The sequence below is a fragment of the Rhinoderma darwinii genome, chromosome 2 (assembly GCF_050947455.1).
Source record: "Rhinoderma darwinii isolate aRhiDar2 chromosome 2, aRhiDar2.hap1, whole genome shotgun sequence".
Taxonomy (NCBI): Eukaryota; Metazoa; Chordata; class Amphibia; order Anura; family Rhinodermatidae; genus Rhinoderma; species Rhinoderma darwinii.
In genome coordinates, this window is record NC_134688.1 from 397,660,306 (window position 1) to 397,676,764 (window position 16,459).

Below are 16,459 nucleotides of genomic sequence, written 5' to 3' on the forward strand. Positions count from 1 at the left end.
TTCTTTTTTTAATCTGCTCTAGAAAAATGAAAGCTGTATTGGGATTGGCTGCTAAGGGCAACAAAACCAATTTCTGACAGGCATGATAAATGAGTACCATAGTGTTTACTAGATTATTTGTTTGTGCATTTCCCAATGAGTGTTTTGATTACAAAAAGGACAATCTGAATGCTCATTGAATCTGAGGAGAATCTTTACATCTATGGCTACCTAGGGTCCAGAACCTTTGAGGGTGCTCTTGCCTATACATGGCCCATTATTATGGATGAATGGTTAATGCTCAATACAGTAAGAATAATAATAAAAAAACACTATATCGCACCTAATTTTTTTGTACTGTTTCTCAACATAGCCATAGTTAGGGCTTATTTACACGAGCGTGTTAAACGTCCGTGGGCGTTGAAACAGCATCCGTCCCACGGACCTATGTAATTCAATGTGGCCGTTCACACAGCCGTTGTTTCAACGGACCGTGTGAAGGATCCGTGCGAAAATAGGACATGTCCGTTCTTTTCGCGCATCACACATCCCTCCATAGATTCTCAACTATGGGAGATGCGTGACATTGCATCCCGCAGCGCTGAGCACGGATGCACCTCGGACGTGAAAAACTGCAGTTTTTCATGTCCGAGATGCGCAGCGTTCGTGTAAATAAGGCCTAAGTGTGTAAAAAAGTGTAAACACTGTGAAAAAAAGTAGAAAAGAAAGAAACTGTCACTTATTTACGAAAAAGAATTAGTTTTAGTTTATAACTTTTCTCTCTCTTGAGAGCATGTATTTAAATATTTCGATGTGAGGCCATTGGGTTGGCTGTCAGCATAGTGCGTAAGCCGATGAATTCTTAAGAGCGCAACGTAGGGGAAGGGCTGAACTCCTAGTGACTATTCATAAAATCGATATTCTGTATAAGAAACAATGAAATTCAGAGGGATCAAAATTTAAAGAAAATAACTGTAACATTAACTATAGTCCCAATGTACAGTATCAACTTGATTGTTTTACACCAGACGTCATATCTTTATTCCATGAGTTCTAACAAAGTTAAACATTTTTACATAGAATAATTTGTGCCCTTGAAAAAAAAATAAACAATTTGGAGTTTTATTTTTGGGTTTACAATTTTCCCCTTGAGAAATGGCATGGTGGATCCACTAATATGATCTCTGCACTGCATGAACTTACATCCTATGGGGACCTAATTCGCATGTGTAAAAATGTATACTGCCTCTTTTATACCGTTTATTTGTTCCAATACATTAATTAATATATATGCTATTTCTCACCAGGTTCAGCCAAGTTTGGTTGAGACGTTATACAGATACAAAGCAGACCTTGAGATTATCTTCAACATAATTGACAAGGATCACTCAGGTATTTTTCTTATTTTAGGCACTGAGATAACTTTTTAAAAAAAACTTTACTATTTTGCCATAGCCAGGGGTGTACTATGAGAGTGGCAGGCCAGGTGCTGGGCCCCAACCGCATCCCTCTCCCACATAAATCAGAAATAAAAATAAAAAAATTCTCATCTCTCCTGTCTTCTTATAGCATCGCCTCAAGCTTCCACATTAAGCTGTGCCCCGGCTCATAGAAGACCCTTATGCCAATGCAGTGTCAGGACCTTGTATGCACTGCGGCACAGAGCTTGTGTGCCAGGGCCTGATGTGGCAGCATGACAATGAGGTTTCCAGATGACCATGCAGATGTTTCTGTACATTCAAGTGATACATAGTTAATGGAAAACGTTGACCTTGAGTTGCCAATTCCTTTAATTTTTTTTAGCACTGGTGTATCATTTCATGTGGGTTCAGTAAAATGAGCAAGGGCAGGACAAGGCTTGGCATTCTCAACAACCTTCACTACATTGCCAAATTGTTAGCATCCATCTTGGTGTTTAACCATCAGTTATGATCTATAGTGTTCATTTAAACATTTACTGTAAAAAATATCTTTAGGATATGAGGATTAAAAAAAGTTTTATGAAGGAATTTTTTGCATTGTAAAAATCATAAACACCTAATCCCATTTATCCTTTAGGTTTAATATCCATTGAAGAATTTCACCAGACATGGAAGCTTTTCAGCTCCCACCTTCATATTAGTATAGATGATTCCACTATAGATGACTTGGCCCACAGCATAGATTCCAACAAGGATGGTAGTATTGACTTTAATGAGTTTTTGGAAGCTTTTCGAGTCGTTCACAAATTTGAAAGGAAGAATAGTAACCGAAGATGAAAGCCATTGCACTAACAAACGGAGAAGAATTTCCAGGTCAAGACCAACCAGAGGCAGTTGCCTCTAAACCTTGAAGTCTTTCTTGGCATGATGCGTGTCCTTCCAAGAGCAGAGGTCAGAAATACTTGTCAACCGTGTATGGAGGAGTAGAGAATTGTGTAAAGTCATGGAGCAGCAGTCAATGATTGAACAAATAGCACAAATATTCTACAGTGGATTACTATGTTGGGTTGGACTTTTGGTAGGAACATTCGAAACAATAGAAGATTTATAAAGGCATATTTACATGTAATTTAGAAACTGAATGCTTTCATGGAAGTAGGGCTCAGGTTTAAATATTGATAAAAATAATTACAAAATATATCTAAATTATTATTAATAATTATTAGTAACTCTGAAAATGTGTTTGAAACACAGAAGATGGGAGTCTTTGGTGATATCTGGACTGGCTTTCTCTGCAGCAGGGTTAGACCAGTGGAAGAGATTATTAATTTAGCTATATAATAACATTTTAATTAAATATATATTTATAGACAATGTATTATTTTTAAACCGTTCTAAATATGAACAGTAATATGCTCCATACCAAAAAATATGTATTTACTATAGTAATGCTATTTATTTTATATAAAATCTAAATGGTTAAAGCGAATTTGTCATTCGACTATGTAAGGGCAGCATAATATGAGGACAAGTCCGCTCTCCTATTAGCCAAAACTGCACACGCAGGCTTATAGGAGCAATAACAAAATACACCGGACTCAAAGTCATGAGTCCAGCGTATTCATAAGTGGAAGCCTCTCCTCACCTCCCGCCAACCCTCTCGGCAGTCATTGACGTTGTGCTGTGTATTTGCATACACAGCAGCACGTCAATGGCTTTTAGGAGGACGGGGAGACACTCTCTTGGGGGATAATGAGTTTCTGGAGTTTTTTTTATATTATATGCAAGTTTTTTAATTCCGAACTCATTTTTTCAACCTAGCTACTGTTGCTATGATTTCTCTGCATGCTGCAAACACGAAAGCAGACTTTTGCACAATGTCCTATTATCCTGTTTGGATTTTTACCATGTGCCGATAACTAAAGGAGAAGATTTTACTGACATCCACTGGTGCTGGACTTCTCTATTCCGAACCATTTTCACTTTATGTCACATCCTCTGGTTAGAAATTTTAAAAATATGTTTGGAAATATTACAAGTTCGGTATGCTACATTACCTGATGAGTAAAGGGGTTCCTCAGGTTCAGAACTACATGGCTGCTTATTTCCAGAAACAGCACCACACAAGTCTATGGGTTGTGTCTGGTATTGCAGTTATGCTCCATTAAAGCGAATGAGGTGAATGAGCTGCAATACCACACAAAAGCTATGGACAGGTACGGTATTATTTGCCAGAAAGCAGCCATGTTTTTCTTGTCCTGGACAACCAAGCAGGACCTGTAGTATCACTAATGCTTGTTGATATTATTAAGCACTACCAAGGTAAATATCAAATGGAGAAATTTTTTACTCCAGGTCATAATGCAAAATTAGATCTTGTTGTTTTTTAGAACATGAAAAATAACGGGGTATCCCGAATCAGCAAATAAAGGTTATTCTTTTGTATAAATAAAAGGTATGTAATTTTCCAATGTACTTTCTGTATCAATCCCTCAATATTTCCTAGATCTCTGCTTGATGTCATTCAATAGGAATCTTTATTACTTATCCCCAGTGGTTAAAAATCTGTCTGGGTCAAGTTATGTTCGCACAGGTGGTTGGTTTGTTACAAGACACAGCTCTGATAACTGTACTGTAACTAGCAAGCTGCCCACCACATGCCCAGGACAGATTTTTATCCACTGAAAGTAAATAATAAAGGTTTTTATTTAATAAAAGCAATCAGATCTATAAAAAAAAATAATAATAATGTATATTGGAAAATGTTAAAACTTTTCATTTTACAATGATTTACATTGGTTGAAACAATAAAGCCCCTTTAAATGACATCAAAGACATTTATATTGTGTAAGATACTCACAACACTTGGAATTTACTAAAGATGATTAAACTGATTATTCAATGTTTGTTACAAATAATCTATCTGAAATTTGCTGTCTGTTTTAGTGGTTTTAGATTTTGATCAGTGGAAAATATACTCTAGTTATGACCATGGTTTATTTCATTTTTATTATTTGGAATTTATGTCCATATGTTTTGCTCTCACTTTATTAAAAGTGCAGTGCAACTACATTAGGATATATTAACATGACAGATGATTTTATTGGGATTGTGTCATTGACTTTTTTGGTAATCTTATGACAGACGTACTTTGACCTAGGGGTAAACTAGTTCGTGCTGAGAGCTCTCAATATGCAGCTCCTACATTCAAGGCTAAGGGTATGTTCACAGGGCCTATTTTCAGCCGTTTTTTGGGCCGTAAACCGCCCAAAAAAACTTCAAAAAATACGTTCCCACGGGGCATTTTGTATGCAGTTTTTAAAAACGGCGCCTAAAAACATATTGTATAGTAAATACTGACCCATTGAAAAAATTAAAAAATTATAGAACCTGTCCTAGTCTTGTCAGTAATTACGGCAAGGACTCTCCCATAGAAGTCTATGGGAGCTTCCGTAAATACGGACGGCTACGGAGGTGCATCCGTATACCGTCCGTATTTACGGAAGCGTTGCTATGCAACATGCTGATTACATCATACATTACATCATATACAGATGGAATACGGATGCAACATTGACCGTATTTACGGGCCTCAAAGGGTGTTTTCTATCCGCAACACAGATTAAACTAATTAGCCTCATTGATTAACTTTAGCTCTGTATTACGGTCCGCAAAAAACTGATGAAATACGCTCATGTGGCCTTATGTGCATTTTGGTGGCGGTTTTTATTTTGCACAGATGTATTTCCTGACGTATTTTAAGTTCTGTAGAAAAGCCCATTGACAAAAAGCTAGAAAAAATACCATTCCTAGAGCATGCTGCGTTTTAATAACAACGCCACTGACCCCAAAAACACCACAAACCAGAGCACTGTGTAAGCAGACATTCTCATATTTCACTGCAGATTTGTAACTAACGTCTGGCTGCAGTGTTCAGCCCCCTCCCCCAAAAAAACTGTGGAAAAACGTCTCTTAAAACAATGCAAAAGATGCGTGTGTGAATACGACCTTAGGGAAATTATTTCCTTATTAATTAAAAAGGGGGGGGGGGGATTATAAATAATGGATATATTTTATAGTTATTTTTATATATAATATTGTTTTAAAGTGGGGTTTCATCCATATATTATAAAATAAACAATTCTTAATAATTTATAGTAAATCACCTTTCAATAATTGGAAGTCATTGAGCTCCCTCCGGAGCAAAACCCCTTTTTTCCTCATTTACAGTGGTATGTGTAAAAAAGTCAGTGTTAGAAGTACTGCCCTGAGGGGTTCTCCAGTTTACAGGTTGTCCCAGTTGGGGGAAGGTTGAACTTAATTATTATGTGAACTGTGTTGGGCAGCTCAGCATAGATTATACCCGTGAACCATTCCTGCACATATACTTCAGAGTTCGAAGCCAAGCAATCGCCTGAGAGCAAGGAATCGTCCTGTACGCCTTCTAACTTTGCTGAGAATACGTGTATCTCCGCAACATATTGTATGGAGTTGTTGAAAAGTATCCCCAATTTGAAGCCCTGTGTGTTCTAGTCACCATTTTTCTGAAGACTGGCAATGATGGAAACCACCTTAACTATGAAGGCATCACACTTCCTTCTAATATTGTACTTATTCAGGATAAAGTACAGTAAGTATTCCTAACAATTGTGTTATTTTGTGTTTTTTACTGAAATATTTTCTGTTAGCAAAAAAAGGAATAATCAGTTCCCTATCTACAGTAAGGCGAATATGACAAAAGATGTAATACGGTTTTTAAATATGTAATAAACAGTAATTATATGCTTCTTTTTGTTTTTCTAAATTCTTCATAGATCAAAGTAAAATGTGAGCCATATGTTCTTTAATGTGAGAAGTGCACAATATTCAACAACCGTAGTTGTTAAAATAGGTATTTGAGTCCCTAGTGTTAAAACGAGGTGGATGGTTTGAGTTGAATGGTGTGAAGGAGCATGAGCAAAGGAGTAATCAAGGTTAGCCTCTATTAACAGAAGTACCAAGAAAAGCCTTCATATGAGTGAACGGGGCATACATATGAGTGTGGCTATTCCTGGTACTGCAGCTCAAACCCAACATTTGGACTTCACCTTCAGCTGCCCAATTTGTGTCAACAATGAAGTGGCGCAGAGCTCCAGCCTAGCGTGGTAGGACCCCTACTGATCAAAAATGTATGTCCTATCCTAGGGTTAGGCTATCAGTGTGTACGTCTTGAAGAACCCCTTTAACTCGCAAGGACACTACACTAGAAATCCATACGAGTACGGTGCAAATGTGAATCATAGAATGGTGATGGCAGAAAAAGGGGTAATCTAGAATAATTTTTAAAGAAATGAATAGTTTTCTGAATATATCTTATTAAAAAAAAGTGTAAAGATACCTTCCGGAATCCCCCACCGCAGCATTTATTTGTGCAGGCTTGTAGTAGCTCCATTATATACAGAAACTTAAAACTTGCTGAGATACAAATTTCTTATTTTCCATCCTGTTAGATATTTGCACTTGATCGCGTGCATCTCACAAATACTTTGGGGACAAATGTTAATTAAATGTCTCTTAGTCTCTTCAGCAGCTTCATGTTCCGGACTTGGACAGCTGCAGAATGGAAGAACATTTTTCCGCTATGGAGGACTTTATGCTAATTTTGCATGTAATCATGGATTCAGTCTAATGGGATATGTGACTAGCAGCTGCGTCCAAGGAAGGTGGAGAAAACCGATACCTGTGTGTGTAGGTGCGTCATGTTCTGAGATACACCACATAGATTGCAAGCACAAAGGCGGTCATGTAGAAAAACTCAAAGATCCAAACTAGCATTCATTTTATTTATTAGAATCCATTGTATTGCAATTGTTTAAAGAGTAACTGTTGTTTCATAAAACTTTTGACATGTCAAAGTCAGTGGTGGTCCGGGTGCTGAGACCCCCACCTATCGCTGAAACAAAGGGGCAGAAGCACTCAGTCCAGCGAAGTGCTTGCCCCTTTCGACTGTAATGGGTTTACTTTCGGCTCTTATCGAAAATACATAATTAGCCGTTGACTGACTCATAGACTCTTCACAATGAAATGTCAAAAGTTTAATGTAATGACAGTTACTCAGTTTAACAAGTCTACTTCTTCCTGAAAGTGACAGCCTAGTGTGAACCAGGGGAAAAGTTTGGAAGAAAATCTGAGGTCAATTCAACCATAGATCTGTTGGTTTCAGAACTATTTGCTGTCTTGATGGGACATTCGTAAAATTTATGACAAGTTTAATGCTTGAGTAGAAAATTTGTGTGCAATCAGACGAGATTCACACAATGCTAATCCAAAATCCGTGTGTGGTGACTGTTAAGGTATGTTCACACAGCCTATTTTCGGCTGTTTTTCAGGCCGTAAACGCCCGAAAAACGGCAGAAAAATCAGAAGCAGAACGCCTCCAAACATCTGCCCATTGATTTCAAAGGGAAAAACGGCGTTCTGTTCCGACGGGTCGTTTTTTTTACGCAGCCTTTTTGAAGAAAGCGGCCGCGAAAAAGAAGTGCAGGTCACTTCTTGGGACGTTTTTGGAGGCGTTTTTCATTGACTCTATAGAAAACCGCTCCAAAAACAGCTGTGAAAACCGCTGCGAAAATCACGAGTGGCTTAAAAAATGTCTGAAAATCAGGAGCTATTTTCCCTTGAAAACCGCTCCGTATTTTCAGACATTTTTGAGTTTGCGTGTGAACATACCCTTACAAGGAAAATATACAGAACACTTCAATACTGTATTTCTAGTTGTCCAGTTATTTATACAAATATTTTCTGATTTTCTATTTTTATTCCCTCACTTTCCTAGCAAGTGGTTGTCACGTGCCTACTAGTATTGCACATGGAAGTCTTCAAATGAGTCACAACAACGCTGTCATAACCATCACATGCAAAACGGGATACAAGCTTTTTGGCTCTTCTTTGATCTATTGTGATGGAAAGAGGTGGAACAACACAATCCCCATGTGTAGAGGTACTGTAAAAAGTAGATTTTTTATTAAGGCCTTATTCACATGAACGTGTCCTTTTTGCGCGCACAAAAAATGCTGCGTTTTGCGCGCGCAAAATCTCAGTGTGGCATCTGTATATGGTGCATGGCTGCGTGATTTTCGCGCAGCCGGCATCATTATGACACTCTGTTTTTATGTTTACAAACATAAAAGCAGGAGGTGCTTTTCTGTTTTCATTCATTTTTTTTAATACGGTTGCGCGAATCACACGCGGCACCCAAAAGTGCTTACGTGTGCAGTGCGCGATTTGCACACACCCATTGACTTCAATGGGTGCGTGCTGCGCGAAACACGGGCAAGTATAGGACATGTCATGAGTTTTACGCAGCGGACATATGATGCGTGAAAATCACGACCTGTCAGAATGGCCCCATTGACTTACATAAGTCCGTGCGACGCGCGTGATTTCCACGCGCGTAGCACGGACGTAATACACGTTTCTGTGAATGAGGCCTAACAAGAATGAACTGGAAGTTATATTTAGACTTTAAAATATTTTTATATGTTCGTTTTTTTAATTATATATTGTATATAAAGCAATTTTACATAGTGTTATAACACATTCATTCTTCAATGGGGCTTAATGCACACAACCGTAGACTTCGTCCGTAATTACAGACCCATTTTTGTCTATGTCCGATGGACAACTTCCCATATATTTACGGGAAGGTATCCATGCCATAGAAAGGCTTTGCAAAAGATAGGGCGAGTCCTATTTTTACTTTTTATGGACGTGCTCCCATACTTAACCCATACATACAGACTGTGATTATGGGCATGGTCGTGTGCATGGGGCCTAAGACATAGGTCAATTAATTCTAAAACTTCACAACTCATCAAGCCTGCCCTTAAAGGGGTTGGCCAGGAATAAATGTACTGTTTTTATGTGACAGCATTTTTTTGTTCTTTAATGCTCACCTGACCGCACCTGCTTTAAATTTTTAAGTTCCTGTGACGTTCCGTGCTTCAGCCCAGCTTACACTTCCGACTGAGGCACGGCTCATCCTCAATTATGTGTGCAGCCGGTGGGCCAGGCGGATATTTCCTGAGCTCTTCAGAGCTCCGCCTCTGGTCCCACTGCCTCCTCTCGCTTTGACTAGGCTGAAGAATTGTAGGATATATATCCTGGAGGATATATGGACAGTGAAGTCAGAGGCTCCTTCTGGAGCGAAATCCCCTGCCAAAGGGTTACGGACACTCTGGCCGGGGATTCCGCTCCTGGAGAAGCCCCTGGTGTCACTATCCATATTTGGACAGTGACATCAGGGGTTACTCCTGGAATTCCGCTCCTATAGGGAACCCCTGACATCACTGTCCATATATGGCTGAAGAATTGTAGAATATATATCCTGGAGGATATATGGACAGTGATGTCAGGGGCTCCTCCTGGTGTGGAATCCCCCGCCAGAGTGTTGCCCACGCTCTGGCCAGGGATTCCTCTCCTAGAGTGAACTTCTGACGTCACTGTCCGAATTCCTTGCCAGAGCGTTGCCGACTCTCTGGCTGGGGATTCCACTCCTGGAGAAGCCACTGGCGTCACTAGCCACATATGGACAGTGAAGAGAGCTACTCCTGGAGCGGAATCCCCTGCCAGAGCATTAACGATGCTCTGGCCGCTCCCATATATGGACAGTGACATCAGGGGAGCGGAATCACCGGCAACAGCATGATGCTCCGGTTGGGGATTCTGCATCTAGTGGGAACCCCAATGGTGCTAACTTCAAGGGGGTGGCACTATCTACATGAGCACTGGCACTTTATATGTGGGCACACGCACTGGGGGGCATTATTCTGTATGGGGGCATCTGTATGGGTATTACACTGTATAGGGACATCTATGTGGGCATTATACTGTATGGGGCAGCGATTAGGGCATTATGCTGTATGGGTGCAACTATAGGGCATTATACTGTATGGGGAATTTGTGTGGACATTATACTGTATGGCGGCATCTGTGTGGGCATTATGCTGTATGGGGCATCTGTGTGGGCATTATACTGTATGGGGCATGTGTTGGCTTTATACTGTATGGGGCAGCTAGTAGGCATTCTGTGTAAGGGCAGCTATTTGAAATATTATACTGTGTGGGAGGCACTATGGGGCATTATACTGTGTGGGGGGCAGCTGTAGGGGCATTATACTGTGTGAGGGGTTCTATGGGGGCATTATACTGTGGGGAGGAACTATGGGAGCATGATACTGTGTGGGCTGAACCGGGTGTGTATAGGCGGGGATTGGGCGGAGTTAGAGGCGTGGCTTAAAGGGCAAAACATTTACCCGCTACGCGCATCGCTTGTTCCTCTTTGCGATACTTGAAAATTCAGAGGTATGAAGACAGAGAGAGATTTACATACATTTATGGCAAATGGTCTAAAAAAAACACTTTATTACCATTGTGTGAAGTACATAGTTAGTACGGTTGAAAAAAGACACATGTCCATTAAGTAGTGTTTGCTTCACTGTAAGACAGAATCTCTTGGCACAGATCCAGCAGCAGGTTAGGAAGACATGCTGACTGGATTGTGTGTACCAAGATGTCTCACATAGGTGGAGAGGGCGGACTTGTATCTATCACACTGTAAAAGGGGGTGGGGAGGGAAATTGGTGACTGTAATTAGAGCAGGGACAGATGCAGACAGTGGGTGTTTGTGACATTGTGCAGGGAGGAAGCTGGGTGACTGTAATTAGAGCAGGGATGGACCCTATAAACATAGAGGAGCGTGACAGTATGCAAAGAGCTGGCCGGGATGCTGGAGAGGGAGCAAGGGGGCGAGACTGCAAGCTGTCTTCTCAGCTACAGCAAGGGATCATGGGTATGATGGGTTACAAGTCAGGAAACAACCAGAAACAGAAGCAAGGGATGTAAACAAACAGGGCAGCAGTGACGATGGAGATCAAACAGAAACTGATTAGAAGGTTCGTAGGGGGTTTAAGGGAAGGCAAACCAAGGCTGGGGGACACTTTTTAGAAAATATTTTTTCCCTGGCCAACCCCTATAAGAGGGCACTAGTTTTAAAATGTGTTCCCTTAAAGAAGCACTCTGTAGTTGTTTTTCTATCCTTAGGTCTATATCCCCCCAATATATATACTCAGCAGGTATTACCATATTTGGTTTTTCCTTTCTATCTGAATTCTTCTCCTTAGTTGAGTTATGTGACCTCACTCTGACCTGATAAAATCTACAGCAGTTAATGTAGATAAGAGTCAGCCTCTTCACTTCCTGATTTATGGACTGCACTAAACAGGTTCTCCACAGAGGGGATACAGAAACAACTGTCACTAACTACTTATGAGCAGACACATAACTGTCAGTTATGTCAGGAGGATGAGCTGCGACCTCCTTCATTAAAACTGTTAGACAGTTATGTGTTGGCTCATCAGTAATTAGTAACAGTTGTTTCTGTATCCCCTCTGTGGAGAACCTGTTTGGTACAGTCCATAAATCAGGAAGCGAAGAGGCTGACTCTCAATTACATTAACTGCTGTAGATTTGATCAAGTCCGAGTGAGGTCACATGAACCAACTAAAGAGAATAATTCAGATAGAAAGGAATAACTAAATAGGGGAATACCAGCTGAATATATATATATATTGGGGGATATGTATCTAAGAACAGAATAAAAAAAATATGTGGTGTAGTGTTGTGTGTAAAAAAAAAATATTTGCAATGTTTATGTGAACGCTCGGGTAGAATTTTGGTCCATGACAGAACTGGTTAGGTTTGTCACCCCCTACTAGACACAAATCTTGTTCCCAGAAAATGTTCGTTATAGCAAAATGTCGTCGTCATGAATCATCATCATCATCAAAGATAATTAGTATCACCTTTGTTATATAGAATGGTACCAGAATGCAGAATACATCCTGGGCTCTGACAGATGTTGTTAATTTAGCCCCGAGGCTCTGTTCACACTTGCGTTCATGGGTTTCTATCAAGCTTTATTATATTTTTGACAGCAGCCTGACAGAACCCAACAGACCCCATTATAGCCAATGGGTCCATTAGTATCAGTTGGGATCCATTGGTAAATGTATCTTTCACAATCTAGTGGACTTGGAACATTAAAGCACCAAGTGAATTTTGTGTGTTCATCATTTTTTAACAGTGTACCATTTTACATTTGATTTATAGTAATTTAGTCAACTTTAAATAGTTGGTAACATTGTAATGACAGGCTTCCAAAATGTTGTCGGAATTATCGGTTTTATTCTTTACTGATATAAACATAAAATGGCCCATTCACTTTTTTTTTTCCAGAGACGGATATGATGGGTTCCAGCTTACAACAGAAGAATTCAGAAACCGAACGGACGTTTGTAGTTGGAAACTCATCATTGTTAAAAAAAGAGCCTTTATTGGTTTCATTTAATGCCACACAACAAGTTAATGACAATGCAGGAATTGTTTTCATTACTAAAGATGTAGCAGCACCTAGAAAAGAAAAAGATTTAAAAAATACAATGACTTCCTATTATGGCCAAGATTTATTAAAAGTCTGGGAACATCAAAGACCGTTACAGTCACCAAAGACATTCCTGTCATTTGGAGATGAAAAAAACCTAAATCAGCCAAGTATTAAAGGATTGAAGGCTGTAAGGATCACATCTACACCTGAAAATCATACTGAACTACCTAATATAAGAAAACATGTCACAAGGTATAGATGGTCATCTACTGCTACACTTAAGCATAACTCAAAAACAACACACAAAATAAATCAAACTTCAGAGATAAAAGCTTTGCTAAATCGAATGGAATGGTATTATAGCACGACACCTGGATCATTAGCCTTTATGGATCAAACAAAGCATTCACATTTTATAAAACAAGAAAAAAATGCTGCTACCAGCTCATCTGTTGGTCCTCGAAGGACCACAACATCAAATATTCCACATTTGACCCAACAGAAACTATCTAAATATCTAAGTACAACCTCAATCCAATCCTACAACTCCACTCAAATAACGACAAACACCACAAACTATTCTGAAGACACTTATATCATTATCAAAGCAAATGTTATAACCCCAGCACAAGATGTGAACGTTACTGATCAGGATAACTTCATAACTAGACACATCGTCACTCCTACCGATTTGGGATATAAAAAAACTACGAAGCACAGTACAAACTTCTCTAAACCATCCAACACTAAGATCATATCGGCAATCACTCCAGAAACTCCATCCACAGTTACGACCATCACAAGTAACTCTAAAAGAAACCATATAAACGTTGGCATACTAAAGCGAGCCTTCAAAAGAAGAATCCAATGTGTTTACCCTCCAGTACCCAGTCATGGAACTTTCCGTTTTCTTACTATAAGGGATCCACTCCCACACCAGTATCCTTATTACATACAGTACTCCTGTTATCCAGACTACACGATGTCTGCAGGCGATGTGCATAGTTTTTGTAAGGACAACGGAGAGTGGAGTGGAATTACACCAGTATGTAAAGGCTAGTGAAGTATATACCAATACCAGTAAACACTATGGCGTGCCCTACTGTCAGAGAACTTCAGGGTATCTTATAATACTCTTACACTTTGTAATGATTCATATATAATTCCACATTATACAAGCTCCATCAAAGCACCTGAGAATATAATATAATAAGAATACCTGTATGTGTTATTTTGATTTCCTATGGGCGTATGTTTGGGTTGCATAAATCTGTACTAACTAATGTGGATATTGGGCATAACCATTCACTTTCTTGAAAGCTAACACAAAAGGGTTCTGGATTAGGAATACCCAAAACATTTATAAATCTCCTTTTTGCACTAAGGTATTATTCTTAATGTGGTTGTATGGGAAACCGCATTACACCAGTCTATGGGTTGTGTACAATCCCTTTAAAATTATTTCTCATTGTTCTCATGAATTATAAAAATGTTTAACTGCTTTGCCCAAAAATATCATAAATTTTTTTACATAGTACGGTTGAAAAAAGACACACGTCCATCAAGTTCAACCAAGGGATGGGAAAGGGGAAGTAAAAAATTTCTACACATAGGAGCTAATGTTTTTTTGTTCTAGGAAATTATCTAAGCCTTTTTTAAAGCCATCTCCTGTCCCTGCTGTGACAGTAAAGAAGCCTTGTCGCCTCTGCAGGTTGAACCTTTCTTTTTCCAGACGGAGGGAGTGCCCCCTTGTTTTTTGAGGGGGTTTTACATGGAACAGGATTTCACCATATTTTTTGTATGTGCCATTCATATATTTATATAAGTCAATCATTACGTTCAGTTAAAGGGGTTTTCTCATCATTAGGGTACGAACAGACACAGCGTAAACACTGCAGATTTTCAACAATGAAATTATTGCGGAAAATCCGCAGCGTTTTACAGTAGCAGCAGTGTGGGTGAGATTTCAACAAATCTCGTCCCCCCACTGCGGAAAAATGCAGCCGAAAAAAACCGCACATAAATTCACCTGCGGTGCGGTTTCTTCAACCGCAGCATGTCAATTAATGCTGTGTAATCGTAGCTCTTCTGTTGTGGGTTTTCCTATTGAATTTAAAGGGGTGCTTAAACCCGCAACAAAGTGTTGTGTGTTGCGATATTTGCGGCGGAATCACAGCAATACCCCTGCAAAAATCGCAAGTAATAAAAAAAAATAATTCAGTTATACTTACCCAGAGTTCCCTGCTTCTTCTCCAGTCCGGCCTCCCTGGATGACGTAACAGGCCATGTTACCGCTGCAGCCTGTGATTGGCTGCAGCGGTCACATGGCCTGCTACGACATCCGGGGAGGCCGGAGCAGACGTCAGAGAAGGGAGGGGGTAAGTATGTACGAAAATTTACACAGCGGAATTTACGCCCTGAAAAAACGCACCACCGTGTGGTGCAGGGTTTTGGACGGCATTCCCTGCGGTGTTCAGGTCGGATACGCTGCGCAGCTTGATGTAGTGTATCCGCCTTGAATACGCTGTGTGTGATCCTACCCTTAGGATGAGAGTCAATATCCCGGATATGGAAAAGGGTTGTTGAGATGAGAGAACACCTTTAATAAGGTCGGATGCTGTTGGATCTGTGAACCACTTGAATATGAACATGTTGAGGTTACAAATAATGCAAAAAAAATATCCAGCAAATTCCATTAGAGTGGGACGATAAATCAAGGGGGATTTAACCATCTACATATTGTATTTATACATATAATATTTCGGTGTATTTCAATATGTACCCTCATGCAGTAGTCATTTGTACTAAGAATAAACACGAGATTTAAAGGAATATTGCTTTATTAAAGGCAAATTGTAAGGAAAAAGGAATAAACATACATGCATTTCTTGTAGGAAACAGAGAACAAGCTATACATGCCGGCCATATGAAATATTCAGTAGTTAAAATACATTTTTGATTCCTTATTTCTTCACACATTCAATGTACAGTACATGTATAACAGCAGTTCTATACTCTACATTCAGTGTCACTGCAGATCGCACAGGTTACTATATAACCTATATGTATGTATGTGTATATATATATATAATAAATTGGAAAAGAATATACAACTGCAGATGTTTTTATCATTGTATGTTTCTGGTCTGTAATAAAAAGTATATTAAGGTGCAAACTTTACTTTTAAGATGAGCCCTAGTTCTATGGTAGCTCTTTGCTAGTGTTCCATGTGGTGGCTAAATACTCAATTTATTTTGCAACAGAGTTCAATGCGTATTATCATCAATGGTTCTTGGAGTTTGTATGTCCTTCCAATAGGATCAGGGGAGGAAACAAATGCAAATATTGCTGGTTGTCACTTTTAAAACCCATGCAAATCATAATCAAATATATTTTTTACTGCAGGGAGAAGCCAGAGGGAAGCCATTCGGAGCCGAGCCCGGCACCTATTAAAACTATGACTTCTCTTTTTAAAAATATGATTTTTCTAAAAGGCTTTAGATAAACCTACTGGTACATGCAGGGAGGGTCTAGAAAAATATATTAGAGAAATATATGTATATATAGTTATGTACTATATAGGTAACTATATTTTATACTAGACCTATAATGAAACCAAGTAACCTTGGTGTATTGC

General features: G+C 39.3%; 1 protein-coding gene across 1 annotated transcript in view; it reads left to right on the forward strand.

Annotated features, from left to right (window-relative positions):
• The window catches only part of PPEF1 (protein phosphatase with EF-hand domain 1), a 57,207-nt gene extending 54,615 nt beyond the window's left edge, over positions 1–2,592 (forward strand). The window contains exons 15-16 of the mRNA XM_075850786.1: positions 1,287–1,371; positions 2,038–2,592. Of these exons, the coding sequence (XP_075706901.1) occupies positions 1,287–1,371; positions 2,038–2,237 (285 nt within the window). The 3' untranslated portion in view covers positions 2,238–2,592. The remainder of the gene's footprint in view (positions 1–1,286; positions 1,372–2,037) is intronic.
• The last annotated feature ends 13,867 nt before the right edge of the window (positions 2,593–16,459 follow it).